At 47.3% G+C, this 24,802-nt stretch overlaps 1 protein-coding gene across 1 annotated transcript in view; it reads left to right on the forward strand.

The window, feature by feature from the left end:
• Positions 1-24,802, forward strand: part of RIBC2 (RIB43A domain with coiled-coils 2) — a 387,543-nt gene that overhangs the window by 261,595 nt on the left and 101,146 nt on the right. The window contains exons 4-5 of the mRNA XM_069628178.1: positions 20,326-20,444; positions 22,478-22,705. Coding sequence (XP_069484279.1) covers positions 20,326-20,444; positions 22,478-22,705 — 347 coding nt within the window. The remainder of the gene's footprint in view (positions 1-20,325; positions 20,445-22,477; positions 22,706-24,802) is intronic.

A 24,802-nucleotide genomic window follows, 5' to 3' on the forward strand; every position in this document is an offset into this window, starting at 1 on the left:
ACCCCTCTGATCTCTTTTATTATTGTGTGGCCGTGTATTACTGCTAATATACGGAGGGGGCATATGCCTGGCGTTGAACATACGATGCCGCTCCCTGTGAATGATATGGTCATGTTTAGTTTGCTCAAGAGATCTCTCCCCAGTAAGTTGATGGGAGAGTTTTCGTAGTACAGTAAGGGTGCTTTCACTGTTTTACCCCCCACTGTCACATCCAATACCTCTGTGTAAGGAACTTCAATTACAGCCCCAGAGAACCCCTGCGTCTCTAACGTTCTATTAGATAACGGGAACCGGCCCTCTCTAATGCATGATTTCTCCGCTCCCGAATCCACCATGAATATGAATTGCTTGTCTCCTATCTGCGCTCCTATCAATGGTTCCTCTGATGCATTGTGGGTCGTAGACAGTACTGGACACGCAAGTGCTCTCTGTGGGCTGTCCTATGCGGGGTGTCTCATTGCCCCCCCTTGATCGAAAATGTTCCCCGAAACTACTGACACTCCACTGTAAGGTGCGGGGGCGGGTGCCCCATTAGCTACTGTGGCGAAAGTGTTACCAGGCGTGTAGTGCACATTGTCATTATTCTGTGGGTTGGTTTGTGTTCGGTACTGATGTCCGTGTAGTTGTGCGTTACTCCTTTGTACTACATTGTCTGGTTGCTGGTATTGTCCCATAGGGAGGCCGTAGGGGCTTCCTGGATGGGGGTGTCCATACTGTTCTATCTCTTGGAAACCGTTGTTTTGTCTGCTCCTGCATTCTCTTGAGTAATGCCCCCATCTCCCACAATTCCAACAGCTCCCCTGTGGACCTCTGGGACCCTGCCACCCATTTCCTCCCATTCCTCCATACCCTTGTCCTCCTCTTCGACCCCTGTACCCACCTCTTCCTCCTCTTGGGGCCCACTCTTGCCACGTTGGACCTCCGTTCTGCTCCTGCTCTGTCCACTGTCGTTGCCCTTGTCCTGCCCAATTCGCTGCTATTCTTCCTTGTATTGCTATTTGCCCCTCCTCTCCTTCCTCTCCCTCCCGTATGAGTGGGAGTCCCGCTACCGCGGCTGCGACCTTCACCAATTTTGATTGCACCAACTTCGCCTCGTCCGCCAACCTTTTCTGTGCTACTTCCCTCTCTCTTTCTTTGATCCGTTTACAATGGTGTACTATTATGCTTTGGATCTCCGGCCAGCCTTTTGCCTCGACACCTGCTATTTTATCTAGTGCCTTTTGCACTTCCTTTGGGAGCCCTCTCTTAATAATGAAGTAAAATAGAGATGTGGATTGGTGCCAGGGCGTACCCGTTTCCGCTCTCCACATCTCCTGCACCCGGAGAATGTAATCCATAGCGTCCTCCCCGTCATTCATGGTACATTGCATTACTGACTGCAAATCAGGGGTATCTGGGAAGGTTTCCCGCAGTGCGTCCCACACCCTTGCTCGCACGGTGTTAAAAGAAGCCCCATCATGGCGATCACACTCTAAAGTTACAGCTGGAAAACCCGCTTTAGCCCATACTCTGTCTGCCTGATCCCCTACTGCGGACACTAGTAGGCTTTTCACATCGCCTACTGCCAGCGGTATACCAGCGGTATGTTTCTCAAATGCATATATCCACTTGCTTGCCCCTCCCGACAGCTGTGGTAGTAATTTCATTAAATTAGCCTTGTCCATCTGAGCCCACGGTATATAGTTTGGCCTCCCGCCCCCCCTGTGGAGTAATGGGAGTTGTAATTTCCCTTTTGCCGTTGCAGCTTCCTTTTCCTTAGTCACTGCTGACTCTAATGACGCCATCTTCCCCACCCTATTTCTTAGTCGTCCCATCCATTCATCTTCTATAGTCCCCAGTGAACATGCACCATCTAGTTCCTCGCCTTCTCCTCCTATTGCCATGCTCAATCTATCACTCTCATCCCCCCCTCCTCTGACATCACATAACAAATCCTCTCTGATCCCTCTCTCTCGCGAGACGTCACCAATGCTTCCTTCTGCTGCCCCCACTTCTATTATCCTGGTCGGTTCTTCCTCAATTCTGAACAGTATTTCCCCCTTTTTCCATCCCTCCTCAATTTGTCTACTTTCGCTCGACGCTCTAGACGTGCGTCCAGATTGTGTGGGGGCGCATGCTGTGCGTTCACATATGTCTTTTATTCTTGAGAGTTCATCTCTTGCCACTGTAAGCCTCGACTCTAAGTCACTCGTTAACTTCTCTATGTCCACCCTCTGTGTGCCTCCCTGGGCGCGCTCTCTGGTGTTTTCGTATGGTGGGGGTGCAGTTGGTCTTTGTGGTGTGCTGGTCGAGGGGGGAGGCACATAAATCGGGTCGCTATATCCTGCTGCAGGGGCTGGTTTAGGTAATATTGGGTACAACTTAATCACCTCCACCGGTTGTTCTGTACTTAGCTGTTCCTTTTCCTCCCGCGGGATCATCAGTGGATTATCTGTGGTGGAAGGTAAATCAATATTTGGTGTTGGAGCTTTGGGTGGGGGTACTTCCTCAAACAATCTCCAGAGATCTAATATCTCCTTCCTATTCTGCCATTGTTTCCCCTTATACTTGAGGCGAATACATGTACATACCATATCAAGGACGCTTTTGTCAAAAGACCCTCCTTCTGGCCAAATCTGGGGCAACCCCTCCCCTTTCAATTCTGTTAACCATTGATCATGATATTTATTTATGCGTTCAGCATATCCCGGCAAGCTCTTACAAATGTGTGACAAGGGAGTTTCAGCCCCCATCCTCTAAATCGCTAGCGCTACCGCGTTCGCCTTCGTTACTTTTGATTAGGTGTAGATATGCGTATGTATACCTTTACGGCACAGACAAGAGCGGACCTCTCAAAATTATCACCCACTGTTATTCACTGTGCAAATCTTTTCTCACTCACCATATCTCATCTCCTTCCCATTCCCAGGCACTCTTACGTAATCTCACTTGCAATTGATCAAGTAATGGTTATGGCCACACTCTCTGGCACCACCTCGCGGCCACCCGTTCGTCTCCAACACTCGTACGGTGCGCGCACCCTTCACAATACTTTCCACTCACACTTTTGTCTTTTTTTCCTCCCTTTCCTCCCTGGCCAGCTGTCCCTGTTTCCCTGCTAAGGTTACTGTGTTCACGTCTGTACGTGCCACTACTGAGTCCCCACTTTTTAAGATGTTCTAACTACTTTATACCCTTCTCATTTTCCCCCCCCCTGCCCCGTGGAAATGGAAAAAAAGAAATAGAGAGAGAGAGCACAATCACTAAAAATATTCCCGGTGTCTCCTTTTGCTAGACACCAATAACTTATTTCTCACTTCTTCATATATTCCCAGTACTAGTTTAGATAGCACTATGCGGCGCCGCCTTCCACCCCCTTTCGGAGCTAGGTTTCCGTCACTTCTACCACGTCACTTATTTCTTACTCCTAATGGCCATATGCAAAGAAATAATAAAGAAAGTTTCAAGACCCGTCTCTAGTAGACCCCCGATATTCTTCTCCTCTACCTGTCCCCGTTCTTTTATTCCCAATTCCCCTTCTTCTCCCCTTGACGATCACTCGCACTCGGTACTCACGTGCCCGTCTTGAACCGATACTCTCCGAAACTGGGTCCGTCCAGGCGGCGTTACCGGTAACTCAACGGTCAGCCCCTGGCTCCGGCGAGCGGCACTCAAAGGGGATTTTTTTCCAATCGGGATCCCGTACCCTTTCTCATTGAGTGCGCACTTCTTATTGTGCCGGTCGCCGTTGGCGGGCGGCCTCCCGGAGACGGCTCACCGTGCGTATCCCTTCTCAACCGGAGATTCTCGTGCCACAAGGGGGTCGTTTAAGAAGGAGTTAGGAAAAATAGTTTGGAGATATCACGCTATCGGGGTCACCACTGAAGGGAAGCGCCCCCAATTCAGCACGATCCTCCCCGCAATGAGAGACAATAAGGGACTCTCCCGTAGTGGGAATAAGACCAAGACAGAGTGCGGGTGAGCGTAAGTGGGAGTTTATCCAAGGATAAGGCATGCAAAGAACTCTGCAACCTACGAGAGCGCTCTGTCTGACAATAGCAAAGACAGGCGTATTTCTAATACAAAAAACGTCATCAACACCTAAACACTATAGGGGGCACAAGTCGATTGGGATTGGGTGGCGTCGACTAACTATAGGTGTTGCTGCCGCGGGGTTGGTCCTGGCGTGACGACGTCACTGGTCAGCCTCGTGGGTTGGGTTGGGCCTGGCAGGCCGGCTTGAGGTCATCTGTACGGTGTTGATGTGCTGGGGCAGCCTGTGACAATGACGAATACCTTTCCTGTCTTATTTGCCCTAGGCCATGCACACTGCAGTTATTCAGAAAATGACATTTAAGTTCATTAATAAATCGCTTCAACAGCTTATCTTATAAAATAAACACAACACATGAGGAATGCACCTCGTGAGAGGTCTGGTGGTTGTCGGTTGGGGTGAGATTTACCTGTGTCTTATTGACCGGTATTTTAGGTCACGGGACGGGGCTCTGGGGCCTGGGCCGAGTGATACATGCGTGTCTGCTGCGTTAGAAGTTATTATATAGATGGGTCTCTGTGTCCTGTCCCAATGATGGGGGTCGTCCTTACACGGGGTCAGGATTCTTGGGGGGTTCGTGGGATTTATGAGAGGGTGCTGGTAGATCAGTGGGTTCAACCGTGGGTTTATTACCGTGCTGTAAATAACACAGGTGGCGGGCTGTGGCCTTGGTTGCGGTGCCGGGGCCTCTGACTCTCTGAAGTAACGCCAGCTTGGTTGGGGGAGGTGAGGGAGCGCGGCACAAGTCTTAGCTTTTTTATCTGGCAGGCTTGGTGGGGTGGGAGAGGGAATGGCCTTGCATATATCCACAAAGGTATTTTCCTCGTGCGTTGCTGATCAGTGAATGCAGAAGTTCTATACTGTTCTGCCTTATTTTGACGTTATTTAGACACACATATATATTTCAATTTCGTTACACATTTCTTTAATACAGTCGGTTCCAGTACCTTTTCATTACCTAACATTATATTCACTACATTGTGTGCGTATTGTATGTACATTAGACGTTATACGAGGGATATCTAGGTTATGGCCTACAGAGATTGATGCTCGCCGCTTTGGGTGATTCAAAAACATATATGAGTTCAAGTTTCTACATACTATTGAAAAACACTTTTACAAAATAGAGGTTACACGTTTAGTCAACATCTTTCTCCGTGGTTATAGCAGCATTAGTCCAGACCTGGAGGGATATCATATAACGTTACATTTTTATGGTTTATTCACATTTTAAACAGAGGTAGTTCATTAATACCAATACTTGAATTATTTTCCACCTTCTTCAGATAGTGATGCTTCAGCTTTTTCCCCGTTACCCCGGCCTTGCGGTCCGGGTCATACGGGGTGCAATATCACATTGTTACTAATATAATGTTGCCGTGTTGGCATCTCGGGTTTAGCTCATCTCCGACTTTCTCATGGGAACGCGCTTGCAACGGATCTGCCAGGGCTGCTGAGGCGGCAGAGATGCATGAAAGGCCCTCCAAAGGTGGGGGCCTCGTTACAGTGTGCTGAACTCACACCATGTTTGCTATGCAAGATGGCGTCTAGGCCTAACTTAATTTTTGGTAACTGCAAAGACAGGGTGCGTGTGGGCAATGTCGTCGGCGGGTGAACCCTCCTCCACCTGGGCCCGGGTGGCATGAGGGTGCGCCCACCGAGCCATGGTCCTCACCTGGGGAGGGAGCTGTAGGTGAGGAGGGCCTCGTGGCCATTCCTCCCCTACATTAGGTAGGGACATGTACCTGGTTTGAGGGTGTTTTACAGCACCAAGTGTAAACTGTACACTGCTCTGTATAAAAAGCAATTATCATATAACCAGCCGACCATACCACTGGAGTACGGAACATTTCTAGTAAATTATATGAATGACGGGAACAAACACAAATCCTGCATGTACAAAATGCCAATTGGAACGTGTATAGTTGAGGACAGTTAGACACTCATGTCACTCATTTGTCCCTTATGGACACGCCAAGCTTCTGCTAGAATCCCTATTTCACCCTACTGGGCTACAGAAAGGGGAGGCCCAGTGGGTTACAGAGCTTGCTGGACAAACGATGTGCATGCTCAAGCCATTGCTCCTGCTCCAATTTGTGTAGCGATTGGGAATGTTGATCTTGCTGGCTGCACTAACACTGTTTGTTACCTTTATTATTTATTTATTTATAATTATTTATCTGTTTCTCCTCTGCTTTGCACTTTCCACTTCTCCCCCTTCCATGCACTTTTCCCCTCCCCCTCTCACATGCACTTGCGCATTCTCAATGTCACTAAGCCTAGTAAAATTGCTGTTTTGTTCTCCCCTGTTCCCCTCCCTTGCATAGATGCACAATGAAATTGATTAGAGAAGGTAACTGCTCTTTGAGGGCAAGCTTAACTGCAAAAGGACACTTGTTGCACACTACGAATCATACATTCAAGTGGACAGTTTGAGTTATTTGATCCAGATTTTGTGGAAGGAAATGGCTTGCAATATTCAAACTGGTAGTACTCCCAGAAGAACCTATTTCTCTGGCGCAATGTGGTAGAGCTCCTGTCAGTTTTGCCCTGGCCAGGAAGAAACTGAGATCAGTTTCTTTGTATGTTCACTAAAGTAATTGGTCATCCTGTGATACTTCCTTTCAAAAGCTCATAATTTGGCAACAGCTTGTGCTTTGAAATGTTTTTTTTTTAAAGAATGTCCTCATTTCCACCTTAATCTCAAACATAGCAGTTTGATATTCTATGCAGCCCGCTATTCCTTAAAGTATCCATCAATAAGTGCATGAAAAGGTATGCAGGCAAGGCTATGTTCTTTATCTGATCTTGTTCTTTTGTCGCTTCTAGGCTTCTCAAAAAAGTATATAATTTGTATATACTCTAGACTGGGACCGTCGTATTGGGAGCATAACAGTGGAGTTCGTATCTTTATCCAAAGATGTCCCTGCCAATGTTCAGTGCAATAAAAAAAAGAATGATTGACCAGGAGCACCGTCAATTTAAGGATGAGTGGACTGAGAAGTTTTTTTTCATCAAGTCCAAATCTAATGTTTGCTCGTGTCTCATTTGTCTCGAACGCATAGCAGTCCCCAAGGAATATAATATCCGCCGCCATTGTGAAACAAAACATTCACAATATAAGGATGAGCTAAAAACACAGCTGACTAAGCAACAGGGTGTTTTTGCCCAGAAAAAAAAAGAATCTGAATGTGCCACCTTTGCGAGTTATAAGGTTGCACAGCTTATTGCAAGGTCAGCACATCCTTTCACAGATGGGGATTTCGTTAAAGACTGCCTGATGGAGATTTGCGAGGCAGTGTGTAAAGAAAAAAAAAGATGCTTTTACAAATGTTCCCCTTTCACGTATGAGTATCCAGCGGCGTATTGTAGACATGGCTGACAATTGTTACAGCCAACTGAAAATGCGGTGTAAGGATGTCAAGTTCTTTTCAGCTGCCCTTGATGAGAGCACAGATGCAAGTGACACAGCCCAACTCTTAATTTTCATTCGGGGGGTCGATAATCAATGCAAAGTATTTCAGGAACTGGCTTCCCTGGTATCTTTGCATGGCAGGCCTACTGGTGCTGACATTTTTTTTTTAAACTTTATTTTTGGTTGCATGTCACAGTACACTCGCTGCGATTTTCATATACATGGTACAGATATATAATGCACATTGATAACCCACATTCCTTTTCAGTTTTTATTTATTTATTTATTTATTACATCAGGTGCAAGCATTTATGAAACTATATAGTGTAAAGGAAAAAAAAAGGAAGGAGAAAAGGAAAGGAGGAAATATTGCATTTGGGTGACAGCTTAGCATGATATATCATTTACACTATCGTTATCAGAGTTTTCTGTGTCTAAAGAAGTTTCGTCCAGCTATGTCCTAAATGGAGCCCACATGTCTTTTGGTTTGCATGGAGAGGGTACCATTCCCACACAGTTTTCTTCACATTCATTTACATAGGTCAATGCTGAAAGGAACTGTTCTGCGGTTGGGGCCTGAGTGCTCTTCCATTTCTGAAGGATACATTTCTTTGCGACTGCACAGCTGACATTAAATAGCCTCCTGATTTTTTCCGGGACCTTTCCAATGTCACCAAACAGGTATTTCGGAGGGTTGAGGTTTGCAGGGATTTGTGTTATATCCTCTAGAATATTAGCCACTGTGCGCCAGAATCCTGCTACCTTGGGGCATGCCCAGTACATGTGAAAAGAATCTGCACCTGGGGCATGGCATTTTGGGCAGTTATCTGATAAAGTGTTATAGAATTTTGCCATTTTTACCGGGGTAAAGTGTAGCTTGTTCAGGATCTTGAACTGTCTTGGTCTTAGGCCTGCATTCAGTGAGATCTTTTTAGATAGGAGGCAGTACCTGGTCCATTTCCCTGTCTCGATTGTAGTGCCCATGTCCTTTTCCCACGATGCCTTGATGGTGTTTAGTGTTTCCGTGTGTGTCTGGACTATATTGTATAGTTTGGACACCCCCGTGCCGGCCTGGTAATACAATGACTGGTAACATGCATATTTGGGAGGTTCATCTGGAAATGTAGGCCACCGTTTTTTGAACGCCGCTTTCATGCGGTGAAATTGAAGAGTGATCAGTTGGTTTCTACCAACCGAATCTGCAAAGTCTTCAGGGGTTACGAATTTACCATTTGGAAACATGGTTTTCATTGTGAGCTCGTATTCTGGGAGCCAACTTTTCTGGATGCCGATGTCGTATGTTGGTGTGATGCCTGGGAAGTTCAAGATCGGGGCCTGGGAATCATAGGGGGTATCTATGTGGAGTCGTTTGCTGATTGCGGCCCATGCTGCGACTGTACAAGAAGCAGGATCAAACTTACAATCGTCTTTATATGATTTCGAGAATATAATGGATCGCAAGTCTGTTGGGTGGACTGAATGTCGCTCGATAGGTATATGTGGTGTACTGTCCAAGGGGTCCTGCCAAAACTTTGCGTAGTGTGCCTGTGCTACATAATAGTATAGCTCGAAGTCGGGGGCAGCAAAGCCTCCCTTTTCATAGGGTTCAACCAGCTTGTCCCACCTCATTCTGCTTGCCCCTCCGTTCCACACAAAAGTGGTGGCCATGGATCTAAGGTTGTCAAAAAAGGGTCTGCCCGGCCATATAGGGACGTTGCAGAAGATATAAAGGAGCTTAGGGAGTACCGTCATCTTAAGTACCACTATACGGCCAGCAAGGGATATGGGGAGTTTAGCCCAGATTTGAAGTTTCGAATATATGGTTTGTAAAGTGGATTCATAGTTGTCTATATAAAGGGAGTTGCTGTCACGAGAGACCAGGATTCCCAAGTATCTGATGTAGTCGGGAGCCCATGAGAGGCCATGTGTGTTTGTGGGGCAAACAGTAGCGCGTGTTAATGGGAAGATTTCGGACTTGGCAATATTGATCTTGTAACCTGAATGTGAGGTGAATTCGCTTATCACGTCCCGTATGGGGGACAGGTTCTTTTCTGGTTCTCTAACGTATAGCAGTGCATCGTCTGCATATAATGAGATGGCTTGGTACACCCCCGCCATATATATGCCCCTTAGATCTTGCTCAGCCCTAATTGCGGCCGCCACCGGTTCTATTGTAAGAGCGAAAAGGATAGGGTAAAAGGGGCACCCCTGCCTGGTTCCTCTGTGTAAAGTGAATTGGCTAGGTAGGGTTCGATTGGTTAGTACCTTGGCTTTGGGTAAAGAATACAGAAGCCTGATGCATCCTGTCAGGTAAGGGCCAAATCCGAATTTGCGCAGGACATCGAACATATATAGCCACGAAACCGAGTCAAGCGCTTTTTCTGCATCTAGTGATATGGCTGCAGCTTGTGCCCCTGGCTTGATCTGTTCCAGGATGCTGAATAGTCTGCGCAAGTTTTGGGGATGAATCCACACTGGTCCGGGTGTATTAGGGTGGTCATTTTGGGAAGCAATCTGGTGGCGAGTACTTTTGCATAGATTTTGGCGTCAGTATTAATGAAGGTCAGGGGGTGGTATGAGGAGCGTTCATGGGACGGACGCCTGGGTTTCAATAGCACCGTAATGACCACGTCTGACATTGATTCTGGGAGTGAACCAGCGTTTATGGCCTCCTCCCATACGAGGGTTAGTATCGGGGCGAGTATCGAGGAGCATGACTTGTATAGGTCGCCACTCAGACCGTCCTGTCCTGGAGTTTTACCCGCTGTCAACGATTTAATCGTCTCAGCAATCTCATCGCACGTTATGGGTTGTTCGAGGGTCCATTTGTCCTCTCAGGTCAGCTTAGGGAGGGCAATCTTATTCAGGTATGTCTGTATATCGTTTTACGTACATCTATTATGATTGGCATATAGGTTAGTATAATAATGTGAAAATTCGAGGTTTATTTCATTCTCCCCGTTGACGACTATTCCTTCTTCTGTTAGGATGCTCATGATGGGGGTATGGTCATATTAGTTACGGAGTATGCGGGCCAAATGGTGACCTGCTCTATTGCCCTCCCCGTATCTGCGTGCCCTGGCTCGGGTGGCCATGTATCGTTGTTCTTTGATTGCCAAATCATTGAAAGTTTGGAGATGTAAACTAATATCAGCCAAAATGCGCTTGTCATGGGACATACTGTACTCAGTTTCGAGTGCTTACAGGAGTGATTCTGTGTTATCCAAATCAGTTCTAACGGTTCTAAGAAGGCCAGTCGTTTTGGACATCAAATTACCCCGTACCTATACCTTGAATGTCTCCCATGTGGTTGCCGTGCTATCCACAGAGCCTTTGTGCAGCTGGAAGAATTCTTCCATATCGATATGAAGAGCTTCTACGACATTTGGGTCTTTCAATATGTTGGGGGGCATCTTCCATCGCTGTGCTGAGCGGTTGATGTCGGGGAACAGTATGTCTAGGGTAACTGGGGAATGATCTGAGAGTGTGCGAGGGAGGATTTCACAACGCTCGATGTAGTTGATCAGAGGGGACGAGATGAGCCAGTAATGTATTCTGGATTCAGTATCATGAACTGAAGAGTAGAACGTGTATTTTCTATCGGTAGGGTGGGTCCCTCTCCAGGCATCGGAGAGAGTGAGTTCCTCTTGGGCTTGGCGTATAATGTTGGCCTATCCAGCGTGGTGTCCTTAATAGTGTTGAGGTCCCCTCGCCACAAGATCCAGGCATTCGTTGTCGGGCCGATTTCTGCGAGGAGCTGTATATAGAACTCTGGGTCATCTAGGTTTGGACCGTATGTATTGACCAATATAAGTTTTTTGCCAGCCACCGTGCCCCAAACCACGATGTATCTACCTTGTGGGTCTATCTTGCGTTTTTCAGTGGAGAACCCCAGTGAGGGGTGTATCAGTGTGATGACACCTCTGTTTTGAGAGGAATATTCCGTATAATGTCTATTGTTACCCCATTGCCGCAAGATACTCTCGTGGGTGCATGGGTCCCTTGGAGCATAGCGACGTGTGGGTAGTGCCTGTTGATGTATGCTCCCACCTTGCTGGCTTTCGCCCTGTTGTTTAACCCCCGAATGTTCCAGGTAAGCAATTTCAATTGTAGCCCCATGGATGCTCTAGTTTTTTGCGCCATTTCCGTGTATCATGATAACGCTTAAGAGAGTGGGTTTTCTCACAAAGGAGAACAGCGAGTGAAGCAGTGAGTGCAATTTTAACAATAGAAAAACCAAAAAAAACGTTGTGCCTTATGCCCAACCGGGGCATTCTGAGGCGTTAACATTGTTCTCCAAAAGTAGAACTGTCCCATGTTACCCGTACCCACCCCCTCCCACACCATCGTGCCCAACTTGATAATGATCCCTTTTTACTAACTTGTGGATATTCCCAAAGAAGGGGTCGAGTGCAGAAACTCTGTTTCGTGGTCGAGGGCACCTCATCAGGCGGCATTCAAGGATAGGAAGCAGGGGTGCTTCTCTGCCTCTCCTTGCTTCAAACATTTCCGATGGCCCAGAGAGGCCATTTGTGCCTATGACTGATCCCTTGGAATGATGATTCAGGCTACACTGGCTGCTGTATGTCATTTTGGTCGAGTTCCTGTCTCCCAGGTGGAAGGGTTACCGAGGCTTCCATGTAAGTCAAAGCTGCTGCAGGGGATTCAAAGAAATGCGCTCTTCTGCCGTGCTGTATATGAAGTTTGGCCGGATAAAGAAGAGCGTAGAGGACTTGTCGTAGTCGCAGCTGGCGCTTGATGGTTTCGTAGGATCGCCTTTGAGTTTGGACTCCTGCTGAGAAATCCGGATAGATGTGGATGTGGTCATTGCCGACCCTCAGGGGACCTTTCTCTCTTGCCAGCTTGAGGACGGCATCTCTATCTCTGTAATTCAGCAATTTGGCTGTAACCGTGCGGGGCGGAGCCCCGGGTCTGGGCGGTGGAGCGAGGGAACGATATGCCCGCTTAACTAGGAACTGGGGCGAAAATGCATCTTCCCCAAGGAGGGATTTCAAAAGGTCTTCGATTCGGGACTCCATTGGACCTTTGCAGAAAGTCTTCGAAAGGCCGACTATTCGGATGCTGTTCCGTCTGGAGCGAGATTCCAAATCGTCGCACTTGTCACAGAGTTTATTCATTTCCCCCCTTAGGAGAGACATTTCTTGGGTGTTTTGCCGAGTCGAATCCTCATTCGCGCCAATTCTGTCTTCAGCCTCTGTGATTCTGGCACTTTCTTTGTCCAGTCAGGTTTTTAGTGATCCAATTGTGGAGACAATGTCATCAAGTTTAACGTTGATAGCCAGGAACCCACTCTGCACCGTGGTAAGTAGGTGGTCATATTTCGAGTCTTCCAAAGAGGAAGCAGGGGGTTGTAGGGCCGGGCTTTCGGGAGGCGATTGTGAGCTCACAAATGAGTCCATGGGACCTGTCTTTCTGCTCTTGCCCACGTTCTTACGAGGCATTGTTGAAGTGGTGAAGTGGCCTGCACCAGTTAATATGGTAAAGCCGTACACTAAGGTGCCGCAGCAGACGGCTCAAGGACAGTCTTGAGTCTGGGGCGACAACCCCAGAGCCTTGGGTAAGGTTAAATAATCAAACTCCCCACTGGGGGGATTGCCGGGGTTCTGTGGTGGCCTCCCGTGTGTCTGAGGGCTTCCACCCGCCATCACTATGTGTTCCTGTTGTCGAGGGGGGTGGGGAGTGGTTCGCCCCCTCCAGTTCCCAGCGTTCAGGTCGGATGCAGCTTAAGAAGTGCCAGGGCCTTGCCGCGTGCCCCAGTGTTCCACCACACACCAGGCCGTCACGTCTCTCCGCTTCTCCATGCCCTCCTCTTCGCGCCCGAGAAGTGCTGACGGGGGTGTCCGGCCCAGGTCGCCCGGCTGTTGGGAAGGATACGCACTGGTCCGCAGTGGGTGCACAGACAAAGTGTCGCATCTGGCTGTAAAGTGGGTTATGCCAGCCTCCGGCTCGATTAAGCGGGAGAACGATGCGGTGCTTCCCGATCCTTCTGAGTACCACGGCGGTGTCGGCAACCTCCGCTACGAGTCGCGAGGCTCTGACTCTGGAAAGCAGTGGGGGAGGACGGGCAAGGCAGGGTCTCACGCCCGATGCAGGTCGTAAAGCAGGATGTTACTGGGCATATGCGCAGCGGTGCTCCGTGTCTGTAGTCCTCCAGCCCCGTTCCGCCCACAGCGAGGCCCGGTCGTGTCAGGGAGCAGCGGCTCTCTCGTGGATTCTTGTGGAGCCGTAAGGCGGCCTGGGTCCGCAGCCTCAGGTCCTGCCTCCGCCTACAGGCTTGGGGTGACCGATTTCTGTCAGGATTTCGCCTTTAAGTTCAGGATTATCACGGGGAGCAGCGTAGGTGTTTTCCGAGGCTCGATGCACCCTGGAACCGGGATAAAATTCAATAAGGATTCATGCCGGAGAGGAGCTCCTCACTCAAGTGGCCATCGTGTTGCGCAACAGCGCCCCCTTTGGTGCTGACATTTTTAATGCCTTTCAAAAAGTCATTGATGATTTAAATTTGCCATGGGATGCTTTGGTAGGCGTGACGACTGATGGGGCGCCAGCCATGGTTGGGGAGCCAAATGGGTTTATTGGCTGCTTGAAAAGGCACTTTGGCGAGAAGGCTGTCCATTTAAAAAATGATCACTGCATCATCCACCAGGTGGCATTATGTGCAAAATATTTGAAATTCACTGAAGTGATGGACTTTGTTGTGAAAACGGTTAATTTTGTCCGTGCGCGCTCTTTAAATCACAGATTGTTTCAGGCGTTTTTAGAAGAGGTAAAGGCGGATTATGGTGATGTCCTATATCACACCGATGTTCGATGGCTTAGTCGTGGAAATGTGCTGAAGCGATTCGTTGCTTTACGGCACGAAATAAAAGCATTCCTTGATGAAAAGGGAATGGACACTTCTGTCATGCAAGATATTGACTGGGTAGCTGACTTTGCTTTTCTGACTGACCTGACAGGCCGTTTCAATGATTTAAATTTAAAGTTGCAAGGAAGCCAAAATCTAATATCGGATCTGTTTGAGGCAGTTTGTGCCTTTGAAATAAAGTTAAGGCTTCTGACAGCACAACTGGAGAAAGGGATGCTGGTACACTACCCCGCATGTGCAGAGGTTTTCCCCCATGACAAGTATGTAGGATGGTATCGGCATGTGAAGGTCCTGAAGGAACTGCAAAATGTTTTTGAGAATCGCTTCTCACAATTGAAATCCCAGCGAGCCTCTTTTAAACTTTTTGCAGACCCTTTCTCTGCTGATGTTGACAGTGTGCAACCTGAACTGCAACTGGAACTGATTGAACTTCAGTGCTGTAGTGCCCTCAAAAATAAGCACAGAGAGATGCCTTTATTAGTCTTCTACCAGTCTCTAGACACTGCTCAATTCCCCAGTCTGTCAAGGGAAGCATTAAAGATGGTATCTATGTTTGGCAGTACTTACATTTGTGAGCATGTTTTTTCACCAATGAAACTACATAAATCCAGCCTAAGCACAGTACTAACTGACCAACATCTCCATGCTATCCTGAGAGTAGGAACAACCTCACTGGAGCCCGAGATCCAGAAACTGACAGCTGAGAAACGCTGCAATGTTTCTCACTGATCAAGTATGTCTGGTTCACTGTTTCATCCTGTATGATTTGGGGAAATGTATAGTACACAATGTAAGTTTTTTAAATACAAATAAAACAGTACACCTCCAAAAAGGTGTTCTTTTTCCAAATGCCATAGTGTTTGGTTGGGGGTGGGGGTGCCATGGGGCATAGTGTTTGGTTGGGGTGAGGGTGCCATGGGTCATAGTGTTTGGTTGTGGGTGAGGGACGTGGGGAATAGTGTTTGGTTGGGGGTGGGAGCCATGGGGCATAGTGTTTGGTTGGGGGCGAGGGGGCCATGGGGCATAGTGTTTGGTTGGGGGTGAGAGGGCCATGGGTCAAAGTGTTTGGTTGGGGGTGAGGGACATGGGGCATAGTGTTTGGTTGGGGGTGAGGGACATGGGGCAGAGTGTTTGGTTGTGGGTGAGGGGGCCATGGGACATAGTGTTTGGTTTAGGGTGAGGGGCCCCTGGGCATAGTGTTTGGTTGGGGGTGAGGGGGCCCTGGGGCATAGTGTTTGGCTGGGGGTGAGGGGGCCATGGGGCATAGTGTTTGGTTGGGGGTGACGGGGCCCTGGGGCATAGTGTTTGGTTGGGGGTGAGGGGGACATGGGGCATATTGTTTGGTTGGGGGAGAGGGGTCATAGGGCATAGTGTTTGGTTGGGGGTGAGGGGGCCATGGGGCATAGTGTTTGGTTGGGGGTGAGGGGGACATGGGGCATAGTGTTTGGTTGGGGGTTGATGGAGCCATGGGGCATAGTGTTTGGTTGAGGGGTGGGGGCCATGGGGCATAGTGTTTGGTTGGGGGTGAGGGGGCCCTGGGGCATAGTGTTTGGTTGTGGGTTGAGGGAGCCATGGGGCATAGTGTTTGGTTGGGGGTGAGGGGGCCCTGGGGCATAGTGTTTGGTTGGGGGTGAGGGGGACATGGGGCATAGTGTTTGGTTGGGGGAGAGGGGGACATGGGGCATAGTGTTTGGTTGGGGGAGAGGGGGACATAGGGCATAGTGTTTGGTTGGGGGTGAGGGGGCCATGGGGCATAGTGTTTGGTTGGGGGTTAGGTGGACATGGGGCATAGTGTTTGGTTGGGGGTGAGGGTGCCATGGGGCATAGTGTTTGGTTGGGGGTGAGAGACATGGGGCATAGTGTGTGGTTGGGGGTTGATGGAGCCATGGGGCATAGTGTTTGGTTGAGGGGTGGGGGCCATGGGGCATAGTGTTTGGTTGGGGGTGAGGGGGCCCTGGGGCATAGTGTTTGGTTGTGGGTTGAGGGAGCCATGGGGCATAGTGTTTGGTTGGGGGTGAGGGGGCCCTGGGGAATAGTGTTTGGTTGGGGGTGAGGAGGACATGGGGCATAGTGTTTGGTTGGGTGAGAGGGGGACATAGGGCATAGTGTTTGGTTGGGGGTGAGGGGGCCATGGGGCATAGTGTTTGGTTGGGGGTGAGGGGGACATGGGGCATAGTGTTTGGTTGGGGGTGAGGGTGCCATGGGGCATAGTGTTTGGTTGGGGGTGAGAGACATGGGGCATAGTGTGTGGTTGGGGGTTGATGGAGCCATGGGGCATAGTGTTTGGTTGAGGGGTGGGGGCCATGGGGCATAGTGTTTGGTTGGGGGTGAGGGGGCCCTGGGGCATAGTGTTTGGTTGTGGGTTGAGGGAGCCATGGGGAATAGTGTTTGGTTGGGGGTGGGAGCCATGGGGGATAGTGTTGCACTCCAAGAGTGAACCCAATAATAAAGCTAAAACAGGCACAATTAGGAGATGTACATCCTTTGCTTTTTGAGGAAACCTGACTCAACGAAGGCCATACTCACCTTGGGCAACCCAAATAGCAAACTATAGCAGTCCAAAATAACGGGATGTCCAATCTAGGGTCAATAAAATATATTTAATAAATATATATAATTTAATTAAACAGACAATGTACAATAACTAAATAGAAATAAATTATAAGAATGGAAAATGTGTAGTACAAAATGAAAGTTGGGCAATTCAAATAAAAATCGTTAACCCTCAAAAACATATTCTTTTTCCATGTGTCTAATACAAATTTGGGGTTGAAAAAGCCTCCTGCCATGCCCCGCCTACCGCCCCGCCCACATTTACTTTTCGGCCCGCTATAGCCCTCATGTAAGGTACTTTCGGCCCTCTGTCAAAATCAGTTGTGCACCCCTGCTCTAGAGTATAGTGAGCAGGGGTAGCAGGGGGAAACCCCTGCAGCTACCGCAGTTTCTATCCCCTAGAGGGGTGTATTTACTCTGGAGTGTACGTTCAGAGGTTTATGTCTTCAAATGTCTCATTTCCATGTATCCGTCATTAGGAAAGTTGTATCCCATTTTATTTGTGATAGCCTTTCTTTGGCTTAGGCAATGCTGGTTATAGTCTTCTCTTACAGGCGATCTCCCTTTTAGATTACATTCACTCCAGAAACCGCTGCAGGGACACTGGGTGAAGAGAAGGTAAGTAGGGTTTCTTTATGTTGGGGGTGTGAGTGCGTTGAGGGTGTGGGTGGGGGTGTCTTGAGGGTGTGGGGTGTGGGTATGTAGGGGTATTAACGTGTGTTCGCATGGGAAATGTACGAACCTTTTGTGGTTCGTACATTTCACATGCAAACTTTACGGCTGTGGGAAAATCAGCCGTGGTCGGATCACGTAGATCCGGAAATGGGTGCCGGAGAGAAAGGAGGATAAAATACAGTTATGTTGACCCCTGCATTCAGGTCTTAGTTAATAGCACAGCTCCCGTGCCCCCAAGATCTCCCCCGGGGGATTTGATCTATGATTTACCCTTCCTGGTATCTCATGTTACAGGAGATGTGTGTTGCTAGTGAAGAGATATACAGTCTCACAACCTTTAGATCTGTGGTGGGCACCTTAGAGAGGTTAGGGCCCTTGGGTTGGGTCAGTGAAGTGTGGCTGGTTCTGGCCTGGCTGGGTGGGGGTCAGAGGCTCCAATGGCAGTTTAGTGGAGATGGATGAATGCAGCGCAGGGCCTGGTACTGTCTCACGCTCGGAGCAGGGCACATTCCTGATTGTGATACTAGAGATTGTCAACACGGGATGGACAAAGGGAAATGGACTTCTGTGGGAACAAGGCTTGTGTGGAGCTGGCCTGCTGTGCTGATGGCTTCGCACCTTGGTGCGAACTTGGGACGCGAGCGTCGTAGCTTTCATTGTGTTTGTTCTGGGCCTAGTACAAAATGGAGTCGTGGGGCAGGGGAATGATTAGTGCTATTCACCTATTTGTATGCCATACAGGGCCTTTGCATGCACCCATGGGCTGGTAGCTAGACCCCACCCCCCCTTGTCGGTTACATCGCTTCGTGTGGGGTCTGTCTGACTTGAAAGTGCCTAGGGAGGGTGGGATAGGCTAATTTCCATCCCAACACTATGTAGACTACATTACCAACAGATAATTGGTGGTGTAGAAGGAAACCAAAGATTACAGGATAAAAGCCCTCCTTATAGAAATCATTACGCAGTGAGAAATGCAACCTGTATTGCCTGGGGCAAACAAATCAGTGTGAGAAATTTGATCAATGTGTACTCTATCCTTGTGGAAGAAGTTATAAACCCCTTGTTGTTGTTGAAAGTCAAAAGACTTGTCCAAGAAGCAGTTTTTGATTTACTTTCCCCATTGAGGATTTAAATGTGGAAAGGTTGGAGCAAACCTCACCACAAAGTACTAGTAGTAGTAGTAGTAGTTTTAGTAGTAGTAGTAGTAGAGGTTTTACACCAAGAAAGGGACAATTAGTGGTTAGTTGGCAGGCGAGTGGACCGGGAAGAATTTAATTTGAAGTACTGCAGTGTGGTAGAAAGTTGTAGTGGCAAGAAAGTGGCAAGTCCGCTGATGTGTTATGATGAACTGTTGCAAAACCATCCTAACAAAACTGTTGCTTATGAAGAATAAATGTGATTTGAGGAAAAGTAATTGAATTTCAAAGAAGAGAATAATGACATTGAATATTGACTTGGTGTGTGAAGACAAAGTGTTTTTGGTTTGTCAAACAGTAGTTTGAAAAGTGAGAAATCCTGTTAGGAAATATGACAATCAGATTGTCAAGTGAAGGACTTAGGAATGAAAAGAACTTTAAATAACTTTCTTGATTTTGGACTTTGGTATGAAATATCCTGAAACAGCCATATAATCCCTATCTGAGTTTGTTGTATGCATGTGCCCTTCTCTTTTTCGATGCTTCACTGATTGTATAACCTGCGAACCACATATGCAGTGATTCTCCCTGTCTTTATATGCTTCTCATGTACATATGTAATTTTATTATGCTGCATTACTCTGTGACTGTACATATTTAATTTCTGTATGCTGTATTACTATGTGACTGTAACCAAGACATGCTCCCAGATGCCCCCGGGCCAGGCGCGCTATACAAATAAAATAAATACAAATACAAATACAAATGGGTGTGAGGGACAGTTCCTTTTGGATATCAGATAATTTTCCATTAGCTTTAGCTTGACAGGTAGGGAGATCCTTGATAGATTAGAGAAAGAAAGGTGTTTGTCTCACCCATAGTATTTAATAAAATGGCTACTTGTAAGAAAACTCTATCTACTTGTCTGTCTCACATTTCCGAGCCCTCACCACCGCCACACACTCTCTAATTTGGTCCATGGTCAATCAAGCTGCTTGATTGGGAGTTCCCTGTCACGGCATGCTATACCCTCACACTGCTGGTGTCTGTACTTGCAATGTGTTTATCTTCAGCGTGCATGCCAGCCATTAGGTGGCTGTTGTATTTCGATCTGTATAATCATCCCATACAGTTAAGCTTGATGGATTCAAATCTCTGTCTGCACAGCTCATACATATTTCTTAGACAAACACTTTACTCTGGCGTGGCTATCGTCCCTTGGAAGTTTAACATTGCTTGAGATTTTTCCACGGTATATCATTGGTATTGCATAAAGGAAATTAGATATACCTGAAAAATAACATACCTTAACATTTCTGCATAAATCTCACGAGGTAAACTTGTATATTATATGTTGCTCAGCTGATTCTTTCCTATTGGTTGATTACTTCTGAATCTGCATCCATATGGCAACTTTTTATCTTGTTTATAATTGAACTGGAATCGAAGAATGTTACCAACTCCTTTATTCGTCATGAGCTTCACATTGTATTTTATATTTGTATTTATTTATTTATTTACATGGTACGAGAGCAACTATTTGAATCAATTAGTCTTTTTGGGTTCATAGTACTCTATACTTTATGTGCATAGGTTTAGCTAAATTGCATTTTCTTTTTTAATATAGATGACCTCTATGACAAGACAAGAATTGAACTGGACCAACGGGCTATGGAATTACAAAGGATGGAGGAAGAAACAAGACGGCTTGTTTGTATGACCACTAAGGAATTCAACATGGCTCAGGTATGTCGTTCTTAACCTTTGAAGGATAGTGATTTGAAACTCCCTAATTTACTGCTTACTTTCCAAAGCAGTTATTGGAGTTCATGGTATAAAGTGGAAATTAACATTTAGCAATGTAGGCAATTAGGCTTTGAGACTGGTATAAGAAACTCAAGCCCCAAGATACTCACAGAGAAAACAATACTAAATGCAAAGAACGTTTTATATATACTGTGACAAATGTGCCTGCCTGACCAACTTGGTGGATGGTGGGTTCGGGAAGGGGGCTGGGTTACGCTACAAGCAACGTGATGGGACACGTGGCAGGGAGGGGCTCATCAAATTGCCACCACAAATGCTTCTGCCTCCATAAGAGAACTGTGGAATCATGTTCCTGCCAAACCGGCAGCAGCTGCATGCTTGGCTCTCTTTGTATTGGGGGCAGGAATCCCATTTCAAACTACAGAGGGTAAGAGAGGGATCTGAATTTGTATGGGGAACTCGATAGGCAGTCGGCTAGTCATCACACTAGGCCTCCACTCTCAGAGTTAAGAACAGATAGTCTAAGCGAGTCTGCCTGAGGGCAGGGTCAGCGTGTGACCACTAGACAGAGGGCTCCCAAGGGTAGGGACTATCTGGCCCGAAGACTCGCATCAAAACTGGAAGCCATCCTCAGGGGTGTCACCCACCAGCCAATCCATAATCAGTAGCCTGAAGAGTCACATCTGAGTTCCCTTACCTCAGAGATAGACTGAAAGGTAGGGGCAATGCAGAGAGCGAGAGGACCACCTAGAGAGCGGGATGAGCCAAGCCCACATCAGGGCTATAACACATCAGGGCTATAACACATCAGGGCTATAACCCATCAGCACAGCCTGATAGCCCATCCCATCGCAGCTACCACATATGAATCCTGTTTCATCAGAGAGTGTCTAAAAGGCAAGGTCAAGATCCTATAAAAGACTGATCCTGTGGCAATTACTGGAGGTGTAGGTGTAGATGGAAATAGTAGGTGATTGGGAGAAGTAACGCCAAGTTTATCGAGGTATTACTAAGAGAAGTGGAGGATTTGGAAACCAAGAGGAAGGAGGAGGAGATGAAAAACCAACAAGAGGAGATGGTAGGAGGAAATAAGGAGGAGGTGGGTGTTTGGTGATGGTTGTGGCAGACTGCTGGCATAAGTTAGTGGAGTTGGGATGAATTTGAAGAGGAGGTTGTGATAAGGGCAGGAGAAGGTGGGGAGCCTCAAGAGCAGGTGTCGGGGAATGATAAGGGGGTGGGTGATGGAACAAGCACAGGGGTGAATGGCAAGGAGGAGAGAAGTTTGGCCACTAGAGAGCCAGTGTAATAATGCCTGAAAGAGGGAAGCTGTGAAAGCATCAATGGAACCGAGTGAATGACTAACATTGGCGACCAATTTTCCTGTGGCACAGCTCAGGTCACATCAACTCCAAACCACTTCCGACTACTAAGCCATCGCTAGGTTCTAAAACTATCTTGAAACTCGGGAGGAGGAGGAAGCCTCCCTACCATCCCCTAGCTACACAAGACCATCACCTCGAATACTACAAACACTAGCAAATGAGACTTGTTGAGACCAAAAAGATCATGAGAAGCTAGGAACATTGTGTTTGCCTCAGTTGAACGATATAGTCCCAAACTGTTTTGTCATGTTCCCCAAGAGACACTTCACTTTTAAGTCCAACAAGCAACAACCATCCTGACAACCTTAGTTTGCTTTAGAGCCTTGTTTGTTATTTTGGCTTCATTTTTACAGAGTCCCTAATAAACCTATGTTTATGTATATACAGCCTTTTCGTTGGCCTTATGTGTCATCATCGTCAATACCATGACATAGCCCATCCTTTCCATGTGATACAATAGGGGCATATTTCTACATGAATCCTCCCTAGCCTTCTACCATTTTAAGATGGCACCTAATATTGTGGTTAAGGGGTACATGGCCAGTATTCGGGAAGTTGGACTCTAATGTAAGATGGCCTACGTGTGATTGTATTTTAACCAAGAAATTAAACTAGTTCTTTATTTTTCAGGCTATGGAATCTTTTGAAAGAAAAAGGATTGAAAAGCAACATGAAGAAGAAGACAATATTGTGGAGATTTCCAACCTCCTACAGGGGGATCTCCTGTCCGAAAACCCTGAACAAGCTGCTAGTGCATTTGGGCCACATCGTGTGGTTCCTGACCGCTGGAAAGGAATGAGCGAAGAACAACTGATGGAAATAAAGATGACCCAGGAGCAACAAATCCACGAGAAAATGGTATGGAATTTTGTTGGATGCCATTGAGTACTGTGAAAAACCAGATAGTGTTTCACTGCCCAGACCCGGGGATCCCTTACTCAGGTGGCCAGGGCACTGCCATTGCCTTTGGATGCAGACCCTGGGGGTGGACAAGTGCGGGAGGACCACCTGGGTGAGGGGTCCTCAGGGAGCAGGGGGAGGGACACCCGAAGGCGAGATACAGTATCCCCTCTTTCCCAATACCCCTGTCCAATCCTATTTTATAGGATATTCCAACTTCCCAAATCCCCCCCCTTTCCTACACAAACACTGAGCCGAGGAAGGGGAGGTCTAAGGCTGAAAGGAGTGCCACCCATGCAATACACTGCACATGTCCCTCTAACGATATCAGGCAGGGTCAGGCACTTGACTTTAATCATGCACACCTAATACCTATTACCTCTCCCCACATGGTTAAAAGGTTGGACACTGAGACACACTTTGAGCAAGGGGTGCACACGAAGGAGCAGTTCTTCCAAGGCTATGGCGAACCAGGCAAAGGAGGGCGACAAACCGAGGGGTAGAACCAAAGGGTTTACCAGCCACCCTCCCACGTGAACAGCAGAGTTGTGGAGGCGCAGATGCGGCAGTGGTAACAACATTGACTCTTACATCAAAGGTGCGAAAGAGGGAAAGCATCTTAACACGACCAGTGAGTTGAAGGTAGCAAAGAAAGTTCCAGTTTGTGTTTAATTGAAATGCTTCGACAGTATCCGAAAGATGAAGGTAATGCGAACGCTGATAAGCTGCAGGAGAAAGTTAATCCATTGTTAAGAATTGTGAATAGGAAATACAAAGTAGCAGAGTTGTCAGGCGAAGTGAGATTGCCCAATAGAAAGACTCTGTGAAATGTTTTAAAGCTGTAGAGGCAGCAGGAAGCGAGAGAAATAAAGTAACCACAAAACCGCATGAAAGAAAAGTTTGAAAGACTTGATCTAGGAGCAACTGATATGAAAGCAAGTCATACATAGCAAGTACATTTTCCGAGAGACATTGGAACTGAAGGAAAATATGTAAAGTGGAAGTAAAGAAAGAAATGAGGGTCGAAGTGATCATGTGGAGGTGAGAGCAAAAATCCTCCCAGTTTTGAAGGTCTTCGACAGCGAAAACAAAACACGAAAGGTGGCGCGAACCCGATGGAGGGAAGCCTGTGTGTGGAATGTGAAGAAAGCTTGGGGGAGTGAACCCCACTGTAGAAGCTTGAAGGGTCACCTGGACTTGGGTGATGGGAACCCGGGAGATTAAACCTGTGAACTTGTGACTCAGACTTGAAAGGCCAAGAGGGCTCTGGAGGGCAGAGCCAGGCGCCTAACTGTGTTCGCAAGCCAAAGTGTTTTCATCCATCAAGTGTTCCACCCAACCCTGTGCTATACAACGTGGGGACGAGAATTAATACTGATTTATATTGCCGTTCTGACATTTCGTTTCACCACTGATTTTTCCTTTTTTAGATACATATCCCTATGTCACATTAGTTTGCATTAGAGTGAGGGCAGGCATTAGGGTTTTGTAACTATAGGCCTTTATTGTTTGACTAAGACTGACTAGGACTGTTTATTTATTATTCGATGGTCAGGATTACTCCCATCTTAGTTATAGGGCCAGACAGGAGTTTTTCCAACCCCCTTGAATCTAACAATAAAGGTTTTGAAACATACAACTCTTCTGTCAGTGTCTAACCTGTGATACCATGCCTCCCTCACAGTACCAAGCAAAAGAATAGCCAAATCTTAAACATTTGTATGCGCAGTTAGACAAGATACCCACTAGAACTATAATTTCTTTCATAAAAGTCTAGCCCACCTATTTTGAGTTCAATAAACCAAACCAAAATTGCTGTATGCTTTCGTGAAAATAAAGCGCAATCATTGCACTTCTTTTTTTTTTTTCCTATTAAAAAATGATTTATGACTTCCAAGATAGCCACCGGTGCAGGGAGACCTATGTGAGTCTCGCTCCTGCCGGGCCTTTCAACAGCACCATAATAAGCCACGTACCGGAGGGTTCCAGCTCCGTCATCGAGCACCCGTCTGTCCCCAGAAACATCGGACCGGCTAGGGAGGCGATCTCCCCGAG

The sequence above is a fragment of the Ambystoma mexicanum genome, chromosome 12 (genome assembly GCF_040938575.1).
Source record: "Ambystoma mexicanum isolate Mex_15411 chromosome 12, UKY_AmexF1_1, whole genome shotgun sequence".
NCBI classification, from domain to species: Eukaryota; Metazoa; Chordata; class Amphibia; order Caudata; family Ambystomatidae; genus Ambystoma; species Ambystoma mexicanum.